At 39.5% G+C, this 12949-nt stretch overlaps 1 protein-coding gene and 1 pseudogene across 1 annotated transcript in view; one reads left to right on the top strand and one right to left on the bottom strand.

Annotated features, from left to right (window-relative positions):
* The window catches only part of NUP153 (nucleoporin 153), a 77655-nt gene that overhangs the window by 53340 nt on the left and 11366 nt on the right, over positions 1 to 12949 (bottom strand). The window contains exon 2 of the mRNA XM_027040365.2: positions 8121 to 8346. Coding sequence (XP_026896166.2) covers positions 8121 to 8346 — 226 coding nt within the window. The remainder of the gene's footprint in view (positions 1 to 8120; positions 8347 to 12949) is intronic.
* On the top strand, positions 8911 to 9414 carry LOC128315699 (60S ribosomal protein L31-like; annotated as a pseudogene).

The raw sequence follows: 12949 nt of genomic DNA on the forward strand, positions 1-12949 counted from the left end.
AGTAGAAACCCCTAAATATTACACACACACACACACACACACACACACACACACTCATTGGAATAAATTAATTCAGCAAAGTAGGAGGTTACAAAATAAGCACACAAAAATGAGCTGTTTCTATACACTAACAATGCACATTTTGGAAAGCAAATTAAGGAAACCATTCCATTAACAGCATCAGAAAAAAACAAAACACTTAGAAATTAACCAAGAAAATGAAAGACTTGAACAATGAGAACTATAAAACACCACCGAAAGAAATTTAAGAAGACATAAATGGAAAGACATCCCAGGGGGCTTGGCTGGCTCAATGGGTCCAACTTCAGATTTCAGCTCACCTCATGATCTCATGGTTCAGGAGATCGAGCCCCATGTCAGACTCCACGCTGTCAGCATGGGATTCTCTCTCCTCTCTGTCTCTGCCCCTCCCTTGCTCATGCTCACATGCACACGCTCTCTCAAAATAAATAAACTTAAAAAAAAAATGTCTTCAGTAAGGTGGGTGGTTTCAGGATCACCATACAAAAACCAACAGCTTTCCTCTAAATCAGCAACAGTTGGACAAATGGCATTTGTATTTTCTATTTCTAATTTTTATTTTATGATAGCAACAGAACCTGTAAAAAGAACAGAACAGACTTATTTAATACCTGTTCCTGAGTGAGAATTTTCTTCCTCCCAGCACCCCCCAATATAATTTCAATCTGTTCAGTTGAAGTGTAGTTGACACACAGTTCCAAGTGTACAACTTAGTGATTCCACAGCTCTGTATGTTACCACGACGAGCATGCTTGGGATTCTCTCTTTCCCTCTCTCTTTGCCCCTCCCCTGCTTGTGCTCAGGTACACACGCTCTCTCTCTCACACAATAAACTTAAAAAAAAAAAAAAAAAAAAGAAAGAAAGACATCCCATGTTTTTACATTGAAGAAATTAATATTGTTAACATGTCAATACTACCCAAAGCAATCTGCTGGTTCAATACAATGCCTTTCAAAAACCCAATGACGTTTTCTCAAAAATAGAAAAATCCATCCTAAAACTCTTATGGAATCTTCAAGGGCCCTTAATAGCCAAAATAATCTTGAAAGGAACAACAAAGTTGTCAGTTTCACACTTCCTGAGTTCAAAACATATCACAAAAAAGTAATCAAATTAGTGTGGTACCAGCACAAAGACAGACATGTAGACCAATGGAAGAGAACAGAGAGCCCAGAAATAAACCCTTACATACATGGTCAAATGATTTTCCACAAAGGTGCCAAGACTACTCAATGGAAAAAGGACAATCTCATCAACAAATGGTTCTGGGACAACTGGAGAGATGCATGCAAAAAGAATGGAAGTGGACCCTTACATCACATACAAAAATTAACTCAAAATGGATTAAAGACCTAAAAAGCAAGACCCAAAACTATAAAACTAGAAGAAATCAGAAGGGAAAAAGCTTCATGACATTGGTCTTGACAATGATTTCCTGGATCTGATAGGCAACAAAAGAAAAACAGACATGTGGGACTATATTAAACTTAAAAACTTCTGTGCACTAAAAGACACAATCAACAGAGTGAACAGGCAATTTACAGAATGGTAGAAAATATTTGCCAATCATATATATGATAAGAGGTTAATATCCAGAATATATAAATATGAACTCCTACAACAAAAAAATCAAATAATCTGATTAAAACCCAGGCAAAGAACTTGAAGAGATGTTTCTTCAAAGATGATCTACAAATGGCCAACAAGCATATGAAAAGATGCTCTCAGCATTAAAAATCACAGGAGAGGGGCGCCTGGGTGGCGCGCAGTCGGTTAAGCGTCCGACTTCAGCCAGGTCACGATCTCGCGGTCCGGGAGTTCGAGCCCCGCGTCGGGCTCTGGGCTGATGGCTCGGAGCCTGGAGCCTGTTTCCGATTCTGTGTCTCCCTCTCTCTCTGCCCCTCCCCCGTTCATGCTCTGTCTCTCTCTGTCCCAAAAATAAATAAAAAACGTTGAAAAAAAATTTAATTAAAAAAAAAAAATCACAGGAGAAATACAAATCAAACCACAATGAGATCCACTCACACCCACAAAGACAGCTACTATCAGAATAACAAAATAAACATTGGTAAGAACATGGAAGAAGTGGAACCCCTGTGCACTACTGGTAGGAAATGTAAAATGACACAGCCGCTGTGGAAAGCAGTTTGGCAGTTCTTCTAAAACAAAAAAAAATAGAATTCCCATATGCCCCAGCCAATTCCACTTCTGGGTATATACCTAAAAGAACTGAAAGCAGGGTCTCAAAGAGATCTCTACAAGCATGTTCCCGACAATAGTATTTACAATAGCTTAAGGGCTGAAAGAACCGAAGTATCCATCAACAAATGAATGAATGTGGTATATATGTGTAATGGAATATTATTCAGCCCTAAAAAGAGAATATATTCTGATACATGGTATAATGTGGATGAACCCTGAAGACATGGTAAGTGAAATAAGCCAGTCCACAAAAGGACAAAAACATAGGAGTCTACTCATAGGAGATCTCTCTCTCTCTCCCCCTCCCCCACCCCTCCCCAAACCACACGCACACACGCTCTTTCAAAATAAACAACTTTTAAAAATCACTATTCATGGAACATATTTTTAAAATTTAATAGAATATTTAAATTGCTTCATATGTAATAATTCTTTATCAAGCTCACTCAAATTAAGAGAGATACTGGCTGGAGTTTGAAAATCTACTACTACTGACATTTAAACCTATAGGCATTTAAACACTATACTATTTTAATTTTTCTGCACTTAGGATGCACATATGTATAAGCTGAAATGCTTGTTCGAATACAAAGTATTCTAATTTTGTAGTATATTTTATTTTTTTGTTTTTTTTTTATTTTTTTTTCAACGTTTTTAATTTTTTATTTTTGGGACAGAGAGAGGCAGAGCATGAACGGGGGAGGGGCAGAGAGAGAGGGAGACACAGAATCGGAAACAGGCTCCAGGCTCCGAGCCATCAGCCCAGAGCCCGACGCGGGGCTCGAACTCCCGGACCGCGAGATCGTGACCTGGCTGAAGTCGGACGCTTAACCGACCGAGCCACCCAGGCGCCCCGTAGTATATTTTAAAACAAAAGGACAATTTTCTAGCTATTGGCAGACACCTGTTAAATATAGTCTGTATAGGGGCGCCTGGGTGGCGCAGTCGGTTAAGCGTCCGACTACGGCTCAGGTCATGATCTCCCGGTCTCTGAGTTCAAGCCCCGCGTTGGGCTCTGTGCTGACGGCTCAGAGCCTGGAGCCTGCTTCGGATTCTTTGTCTCCCTCTCTCTCTGACCCGCCCCCGTTCATTCTCTGTCTCTGTCTCAAAAATAAACATTAAAAAAAAAATTTTTTTTTAAATATATAGTCTGTATAGACACTATAATGGAAAAAGAAAACTACTGTGATGTACTTCTACTTGAAGGTATGATGCTAACAGCAATGCTACTTTTTTAATACTTACAGAGCTTCTTTACCCCCAAAACCTGGACCAATAAAGAACAGTTTGGGATAATAAGACTAAACAAGGCCATGTCGTCTACAGACTTACGTCACTCACAAATGCCCAGTGTCTAAGAGTGTATATATCATCACATGGCATTAATTAGACAAAGTAGTCTACAACTTTGAGTCTACTGCCAACTCATGCTAGATATGCCACTGCGGGGCCTTTCAGAGGCCTGAGTTCTTACTGACTCAATGAAACATGTACGTTATTTCAGATTCTCACTGATCCATCCCAATAACCTAGCAGAAGAAACCCAAACACCCAAAGACTCACCATCATTAAGACAGTCAATACAAGGGGCACCTGGATGGCTCAGTTAAGCGTCAGACTCTTGATTTCGGCTCAGGTCATGATCTCACAGTCATGGGATCAAGTCCCACATCGGGCTCTGTGCTGGGCGTGAAGCCTACTTAAGATCCTCTCTCTCCCTCTCTCTCTCTGCCCCCTCCCCATGTCTCTTTATTTATAAGTAAATAAATAGATAGATAAATAGATAAGACAGTCAACACAAGGAAGTACACAGGCATAAGGCTGCAGACAACAGATTTTAAATGGGCCACAGATTCTAGAGCTGTTCTTACTGCACTGTGCTATGTGAGGAATGTACAATACTCTCCAGCTCCACTTGAGGAATGTGCAATACTCTCCAGCTCCAGTTACTATTAATATGGAAGTTACACTGGTAAAATTAATATTAAGTAAACAACATTCAGGACTGTTATATTGAAATTATTTTAAGCTTTCAATAATTTGACATCACTTTAAGAACAGACATGTCTAAGTTGTTTTTTGAGAATGCATTGTCAAATTTAAGTATAACGTTTCAGAGTAAACAAATGGAAATGTTTTATCTAGTAAGATCTATATTCATCACACTGAGGAGTTATCAGTGGGACTTCAAGTCACACATTATGTGATTACAAGTACTGAATGCAACACTGTGAGAAGAGAACTGTCTGGAACTAACAAAATTCAACATAGGAGCAGGATTCAGATCTAAGATAAGAATGAGGTGGGAAATACTATCAAGTTCCTGAAATTAGTATCTAAAAGCTCACAATTTGCTTCTGCACAATTAGAGGAGTTAGGGTAGGAAAGTGGGTGAATTAGTGTGGGAACAGAGAAAACAAGATCAGCCCTAGTTGGCTGTCTTCAAAGATGGGTAATGGGTACACAGGTGTTCTTTGCAGTAGTCTCCTTATTATGCAGTTTGAAATCTTCCATAGTAATGTAAGTTTAGAAGTTACTCACAAAGGTCTACGTGTACCATACACGTAACATAAAAACTACCATATGAACTTCTTAACACAATAAAGAAAATCTGAGTTACAACTGACCTTGGCAAACCACTGAATAAATCCCATTAATGAAAATACAAATACAGACAAAAAAGAACTGTACAGATGTAAAATGAGAAACACTATCTCACACCTGAACTAAATTAATTCTTCAAGTTAGTTAATCCTCATAAGCATGGTCATTAGGATGGAAAAGAGAGTGTCTGTCACTGTGGATATAGGCTAGGGAACACAGAAGTCTATAATGAAAAAAGAGAAGCTGGGGTTCCCTTCAATGTCCAGGGGGAAAAATGAGATAGCAGCATTCAGCTTAGACCTACTAGGTAAAGCCTCAAGGTGGTTGTTGGTAATAATAGATTTGAAAGAAATCTGTCTAGGTGTAGATACTAAAACTTCCTAAGTTATTCTAATAAAAATAAGCAAACATTTAAAAATTAAGCCAAATCAAGTATTACTAAGAAAATTTAGATACGTCATTTCTCCACAGTGAGAATCATTCTTCCAGGCCCATTTCACTCTCACTAGGTTTCACTACAAGCATACCAGGCAGGAAAATACATTACTACAACCACCAAAATTAATAGGCCATACACACCAATTGTTTAGGCAATACAAGACTTTAACACAGAGTTAGAAAACTTTTATAATTATAAATAAGTTAAAACATGTAACAAAAGAAAAATATATATACACAAAGAAATATATACAAAGAGATAAACTGGACTTCAACAAAACTAAAAACTTTTGTGCTTCAAAGGACACCATCAAAGGGCGCCTGGGTGGCTCAGTTGGTTGAATGTCTGACTCTTCATTTTGGCTCGGGTCATCATCACGGTTTGTGAGTTTGAGCCCCGCACTGGGCTCTGCTGACAGCAGGCAGCCTGCTTGGGATTCTCTCTCTCTCTGCCCCCTCCCCTGCTCACTGCTCTCTCTCTCTCAAAATAAATAAATAAATTTAAAAGATTAAAAAAAAAAAAAAAAAAAAGGACACCATCAAGAAAGTAAGACAATCCACAGAATGGGGGAAAATATTTGCAAATCCTACATTGATAAGGGACTTATATCCAGAATACGTAAGACCTCTTCTCAATCAACAACCAAAAGACAAAGAGCCCAATTAAAAATGGAAAAGGGGGGTGTGAACAGCCATTTCTCCAAAGATACACAAACAGCCAATGAGCACATGGTAAGATGCTCAGTATTGCCAGCACAGAAATGCAAATCAAAACCACTATGAGATTATCACTTCAACCTACTAGAAGAGATTTAATAAAAAAATTAAAGGGGTGCCTCCTGGCTCAGTCAGAAGAGCATGCAGCTCTTGATCTCAGGGTCGTGAGTTCAAGCACCATGTTGGGTGCAGAGATTACTAAGAAAGAAACTTCTGGGGTGCCAGGGTGGCTCAACTGGTTGAACATCTGACTCTTGATTTCGGCACAGGTCATGATCTCAAGGTTCGTGAGTTGGAGTCCAATGTCAGGCTCTGTGCTGACAACATGGAGCCTGCTCTCTCTCTGCCACACCCTCCCCTGCTGGCGTGCACATGTGCTCTAAATAAACATTTTCTTTAATAAAAAAATAAACTTTAAAAAAAATTAAAAATGGAAAGTAAGTATTGGTGAGGGCGTAAAGAAACTGGAATCTTCATACACCGTGGGTGGGAAGGTAAGATGGTATGGCCACTTTGGAAAACAATTATTCCTCAAAACGTTAAAATTACCGTATGACCCAGCAATTCTACTCCTACGTGTACACCCAAGAGAAAACAGCCACACACAAACTTGCACATGAATGTTCATGGCAGCAATACTCATAATATTCAAAAAGTGGAAATAACCCAAATGTCCATTAACTGAGTGGATACACAAAATAATCCACACCACAGAATATTGCCTGGCAATAAAATGGAATAAAGTTCTGACACACACTCTGTGACACAGATGAACCTTGAAAAACATGCTGAGTGAAGTAATCCAGACACAAAGGACCACATATTCAAGGATTCCATTTATATGAAATGACCAGTACAGGCAAATCTATAGAGACAGATCAGTGGTTGTCTGGGATGGACAGTGACTATTCATGAGAATAGATTTTTTGGGGGAGAAGTGGGGGTGAGAGGGATGGTGAGGAAAATGTCCTAAAACTGACTGTGGTGATAGCTGAACAACTCTGTGAATATATTTAAAACCACTGAATTGTACACTTTTTTTTAATGTTTATTTTTGAGAGACAGAGAGAGCACAAGTGGAGTAGGGGCAGAGACAGATGGAGTCAGAGTCCAAAGCCAGCACCGGGCTCCGAGCTGTCAGCACAGAGCCCAATGCAGGGCTCAAACTCACGAGCTATGAGATCATGACCTGAGCCTTAGTTGGACACTTAACCAACAGAGCCACCCAGGCACCGCCCCCCAGGGTTTTTGAGTACACTTGACAACATTATTACGTCAGTTTCAGGTGTATAATATAGCAGTTCAACAAGTTTATACTTTATGCTATGCCCACATGTGTAGCTACCATCGGTCAACACACACCTCTATCACACTATCACTGACTGTATTCCTTAGGCTGTGCCCTTTATTCCCATGACTTATTCCATAACTAGAAGACTGTTATCTCCCACTCCCCTTCCCCCATTGTGCCCATTCCCCCAATTCCCCTCCCCTCTGGCAACCATCAGCTTCTTCTCTGTATTTATAGTTCTGATTCTGTTTTCAGTTTGTTTATGCATTTGTTTTTTTAGACTCCACATGAATGAGATCATTCGACGTTTGTCCTTCTCATTTCTCTGACTTATTTCACTTAGCATAATACCCTTTAAGTCCATCCATGTTTTTGCAAATGGCACGATCCCCTCTTGTTTATAGTTGCTTACTATTCCTGAGCGTGTGTGTGTGTGTGTGTGTGTGCATGTGTGTATTCCACATCTTCCTCACCCATCATCTATCTTAGTGCCAGGACCTATTCTAATGGTTTCACATTTACTTTTTTCAAACCAATTTATGAAGATACTGAGAGAAAACAGATTCTCTTGTCCAAAGCCACAGGACAGTCTGTAAAATTTAAACTCCAAATCTAACACCAGAGACTGCACTCTTAAATGATTTATCAGCCTCCCTTAATAAACAAAAAGCTGGTAAGTAACTCATTTGAACCTGATCATCACCCTCCTCCTACATGGTTTATGTACTACCTAATTAGATTTACCACAGCCAAGTAATATAAAGATATTTAAAATTAAGGCATGAAAACCTATCGCTCATAACAAAATATTCACATTCTGTGTACCTTCTGTATTACTGACTGTGGGCTCGGGAGTGATTCTCCCATCATGAATATTAGAGCTCTCCTCATCGGCATATATCAGATGATCATCTTCTCTATTTTCCGGCCACTGTGGTACCTCTCTTGTGTCTGTTGAGCAGCTGCACACATCTTCATTCTTGTTGAAGTATCTTTGTAGCCATCCTGGCACAATATTCTTAACAGATTCTGTAACCCTGCTAAGAATGCCCTGTTGGAGGGAGAAATACATAAGGCAGTTTTAGAAATTTATCTTTCTACATTAGTACTTACACAAAGCCCTACCAAGCAAAATACAACTACTTCCAAAGTTTCCTAAAGTTCAGACACTTGAGTTACGCCAAAATAATGGTATTTTACAATTCTATAGACATTATGAAATTCCTATTTTTTTCTTTCTTCCATACCCATGAATCAATAACTGCCCCCAAAAGGCCTTATTATTCTAATCTTTAAAAAAACTCCAACAGGCAGGGTACCTGGGTGGCTCAGCTGGTTAAGCATCTGACTCTGGATTTCGACTTAGGTAATGATCTCACAGTTTGTGAGATCGAGCTCTGCATCGGGCTCTGCACTGACAGTACAGAGCCTGCTTGGGATTTCTCTCTCTGCCCCTCCCCTGCTTGCTCTCTCTCTCTCTCAAAATAAACACTTAAAAAAAAGACTTTATTAAAAAAATACAATTAAAAAAACTCCCAACAGGCCATCAAATAAGCCCATACATTTCAGATTAAGTAATGAGATAATGCACTAAAATGTTACAATCCCAGCGAAAGGCATCCATTTTGATTCCAGCATATTAAAAGAAGCAACACTTCCTCTCCAAACAGGACCTGGCAGAATGGCTTCCTCAAGGAAGGGTGGCAAAAAGAAGGGCCATTCTGCCATCAAAAAGGTAGTGACCAGAGAATACACCATCAATATTCATAAGAGCATCCATGGAATGAGTTTCAAGAAGTGTGCTCCTTGGGCACTCAGAGATCTGGAAATCTGCCATGAAGGAGATAGGAACTCCAGATGTATGCACTGACACCAGGGTCAACAAAGGTGTCCGGACCAAAGGAATGAGGAATGTGCCATACCGTATCCATGTGCAGTTGTCAGAAAACATAACAAGGATGAAGATTCACCAAACAAGCTCAATACACTGGTTATCTATGTACCTGTCACCACTTTCAAAAATCTACAGACAGTTAATGTGGATGAGACCTAATCGCTGATTGTCAAATAAAGGTATAAAACTGCAAAAAAAAAAAAAAAAAAGCAACATAAACAATACCTTCAACAGTTTCTGCAATTGTTTTATTGCACATTAAGAAAGATAAAAAATTTGAATATAAATATGAGTTTTTTTAAGACAAGGAGGAACATAACTAATCCAACATAATAAATTGAATAAATAATCTAAGATTTTGGGGGCACCTGGTTGGCTCGGTCGTTAAGCATCTGACTCTTGATTTCAGCTCAGGTCATGATCTCCTGGTTTGTGAGTTCCAACCCTGCGCGGGGCTGTGTCGCTAGTAGCACGGAGCCTGCTTGGGATTCTGTCTCCCTTTCGCTCTGCCCTTCTCCTGTGAGCACTCGTGCACGTGCTATTTCTTTCTCTCAAAAGCAAGTAAGATATTTCTGATGGGAAAATTCTGTTACATCAAAGGTTGTCGGAAGATCTGAGGAATTAACTTTATTATGACAACTTTTAAAGGGAGAAAAAACGTGTGGTATAACAACAGTATTATTAACATTTATTGTAGCTTTGCTATGTACCAGGCCCTGTTCTAAGCAGTTTAGACATATTAAATGTAATCCTCACAATAATTTTATGAAGCTGGCATTAATAATGTCACTTTACGGACGAAGAGAGACAGTGTAGTTTAAAGTAACTTACCTAAGGTACAAACACAACTACTATGGTTTATCTAGAATAAAGTGAAAGGATGGGCTTTGGGATTGATAGGACCTAGGATAAAATTTGAGTACTTCCCGGTACTTTGATTTACTCTAGGTAAAATAACAATAATACCCTTCCTACTCTTACCTGAGAGAGAATTATAACGAAAATCAAATGAAATAAAGTGAAAGTACTTCACAATTTACAAAATATAACAGAAACATATACTGATAATTTTATTACTAATGAGGAAGAAAAAGCCAGCAGAAACAAACGGGTGAGATAACCAATTTTAGGCAACAATTTCCTTCATAAAGTACCATTTGTGGGGCTTCAGGGAAAGAATCACAGGAGGAAAAACATGAATTGGCAGGTACAAAAAACAATAGTTAACAATCACGGCAGAATAGATAAATCTACTCTGAAAGCTAACCCAAGACAAAGAAGCCTTGAAAAATCCTGTCAACAGAAAAGACTGATACAGGCACTTGAACAATATTTTCTCTACTGTATGACAAGTATAGCTAACCACTGGGAAATATGTAATTATTTTTCCATGTATTCTCCGAACAGAAATTTTGAACCACTCTACAACAATGTAAGCTCTCTAGTAACACATGAAGCCAACAGTCCTATAAAATACTCACTACTGGAAACACAGATTCACTGTTCCCCTTCTCAGTACTGTAACTCAGTATTAGTTATTCAGAAGGATTATCTATCTACATCCAGGATTTAGCATTTATAAATATATACATAATATTTATTATTTTACTTATTACCTATACTTAAATATTTATTTACCACCTCCCTACATATTTCAAAAGATTTGAATAGGCTTACAAAATATAAACGTAACACTGTTTAAATAAGACTTGAAAAAAGACACATACTTGATAGAAGCAGTAAGTTACCTGAAGCAGTGATAGCAAGAATTTAATGTAGAATAATTTTTTTGTGAATTTCTAAGGTGTTAGGCTACTAAAAATACCAGAGATCCTCTGTGATCCCTACTCACTTAGGGAGGCAAGTACAGGGGCACCTGGGTGGTTCCGCTCATTAAGCATACAACTCCGGCTCGGGGTGTGATCCCACGGTTCGTGAGTTCGAGCCCTGAGTTGGGCTCTACACTGACCGTGCCCCAAGCCTGCTTGGGATTCTCATTCTCTCTCTCTGCCCACCCCCCCCCCCCACACACTCACTCACTCTCTCTGTCCTCCCCACCCTCTCTGTCTCAAGATAAATAAAAATTTTTTTAAAAAGAAAGTACAGAACAGCAACATTACACCATCATTCACCGAAGGTCTCTTATGCGGCAGCATTAGGTATTGTGGAGAATAATCAAACAAAACTGAACAGTCAAAATGGATAAAATAAAGCTCATTCACCAAAGCTCTTAAAGTTTGCTTAGATCCTTCTCTTTTTCTAAACCAAAATTTAACCAATGTGTCTGGTCACAGCCCACAGAAGCGTTAGTGTAAGAACATTACAGTGAGAGAGGGCTTACTGATGGCACAATGAGGGACGGCACAGACAGCTTAGCAGAAACAAGAAACGCAGGTGATAAAACTGACCTGGAATCATTATAAAAAACCAGCATCCCTAACTTCAACATACCTGTGTAGGGTAAATGACCCCTAAGGCAACAACAACAATTAAGCTCAGTATACTCTAGCACAGTGGTTCCCAAAGTGTGGTCCCTTTGCCGGTAATCTCAGCGTCAACTCATGCCCTGCCCCACAGCCCTACTAAACAGGGCTCACCTGTTTAACAAACCCTCCCAAATGAGTCTAACATACGCTCAAGTTTGAGAGCCACCATTCTAGTTAAAGAGACTCGGAAATTAGATGCATTTCAAGAAATTACAATACATTTTAGAGAAAAGGTCCCTCTGTAAGAGGGGAATAAAAATTATGTATACTTAACTCCTAACAGTTATCTGGAAAACATATGTATGTGGAGCACTAGTCGTACAATAACTAAGATATATCATAAGACATTTTATTTTTTTTATTTTTTTTCAACGTTTATTTATTTTTGGGACAGAGAGAGACAGAGCATGAACAGGGGAGGGGCAGAGAGAGAGGGAGACACAGAATCGGAAACAGGCTCCAGGCTCTGAGCCATCAGCCCAGAGCCTGACGCGGGGCTCGAACTCACGGACCGCGAGATCGTGACCTGGCTGAAGTCGGACACTTAACCGACTGCGCCACCCAGGCGCCCCTATCATAAGATATTTTAAAATTAATCAGAAAAACAAATCTTACAGTGGACTGTGAACATAAGGCAGCTTATTTCTAGAACTATTTCCCCAGTCATTCCCCCAACTGTAGCCATGGTTTTTACCTCTTCTATTATTAATGGGTTTTTTTCTATCCATTCATTTCTCCAAAATAAATTCAGCTCTTCCTACACAATACAATCTATCAAATCACAGATTTGATGTTGTACTGGTCTTCACTTGTTCTTCCCTCACTCATTCTCGATGGGCTGTCCCACCAAACTGGCTTCTGGTAGGAATGGCCCATGAGAGACTAGGGAATACTAGATATTCATGGAATGCAGAGAAGACAATTCTTTCTTGCGCGCCCTCAGCGCCCTCTCTGATCAAGGGCCCCATCTCTAAAACTGCAGCTCCAGCCAGGTGGGCCCCACCCCCTGCACTCCAGGTACACCATTTCTTCCTTAATCCCTCCAGCCCTCGGCAGAGTAGCAGCCTCCCGCTACTGCTAGTTGCCAGTATTTACTCCTTTAACCGCCCACGTATCTCAAAGCAGACTCTTCCTTAAAGATATTTCAGTTGAACATCTGGAGTGAACGAACAGTTTCTTGCAGGGCCCCCGAACTGATAAAGCAGTGCTACTTGTTAATTTTTTTTTTCTAATGAACATGAAAATGAAAAAGTCCATGTAGCCTTATCAACAAA

This window comes from Acinonyx jubatus, chromosome B2 (genome assembly GCF_027475565.1).
Source record: "Acinonyx jubatus isolate Ajub_Pintada_27869175 chromosome B2, VMU_Ajub_asm_v1.0, whole genome shotgun sequence".
Lineage (NCBI taxonomy): Eukaryota > Metazoa > Chordata > Mammalia > Carnivora > Felidae > Acinonyx > Acinonyx jubatus.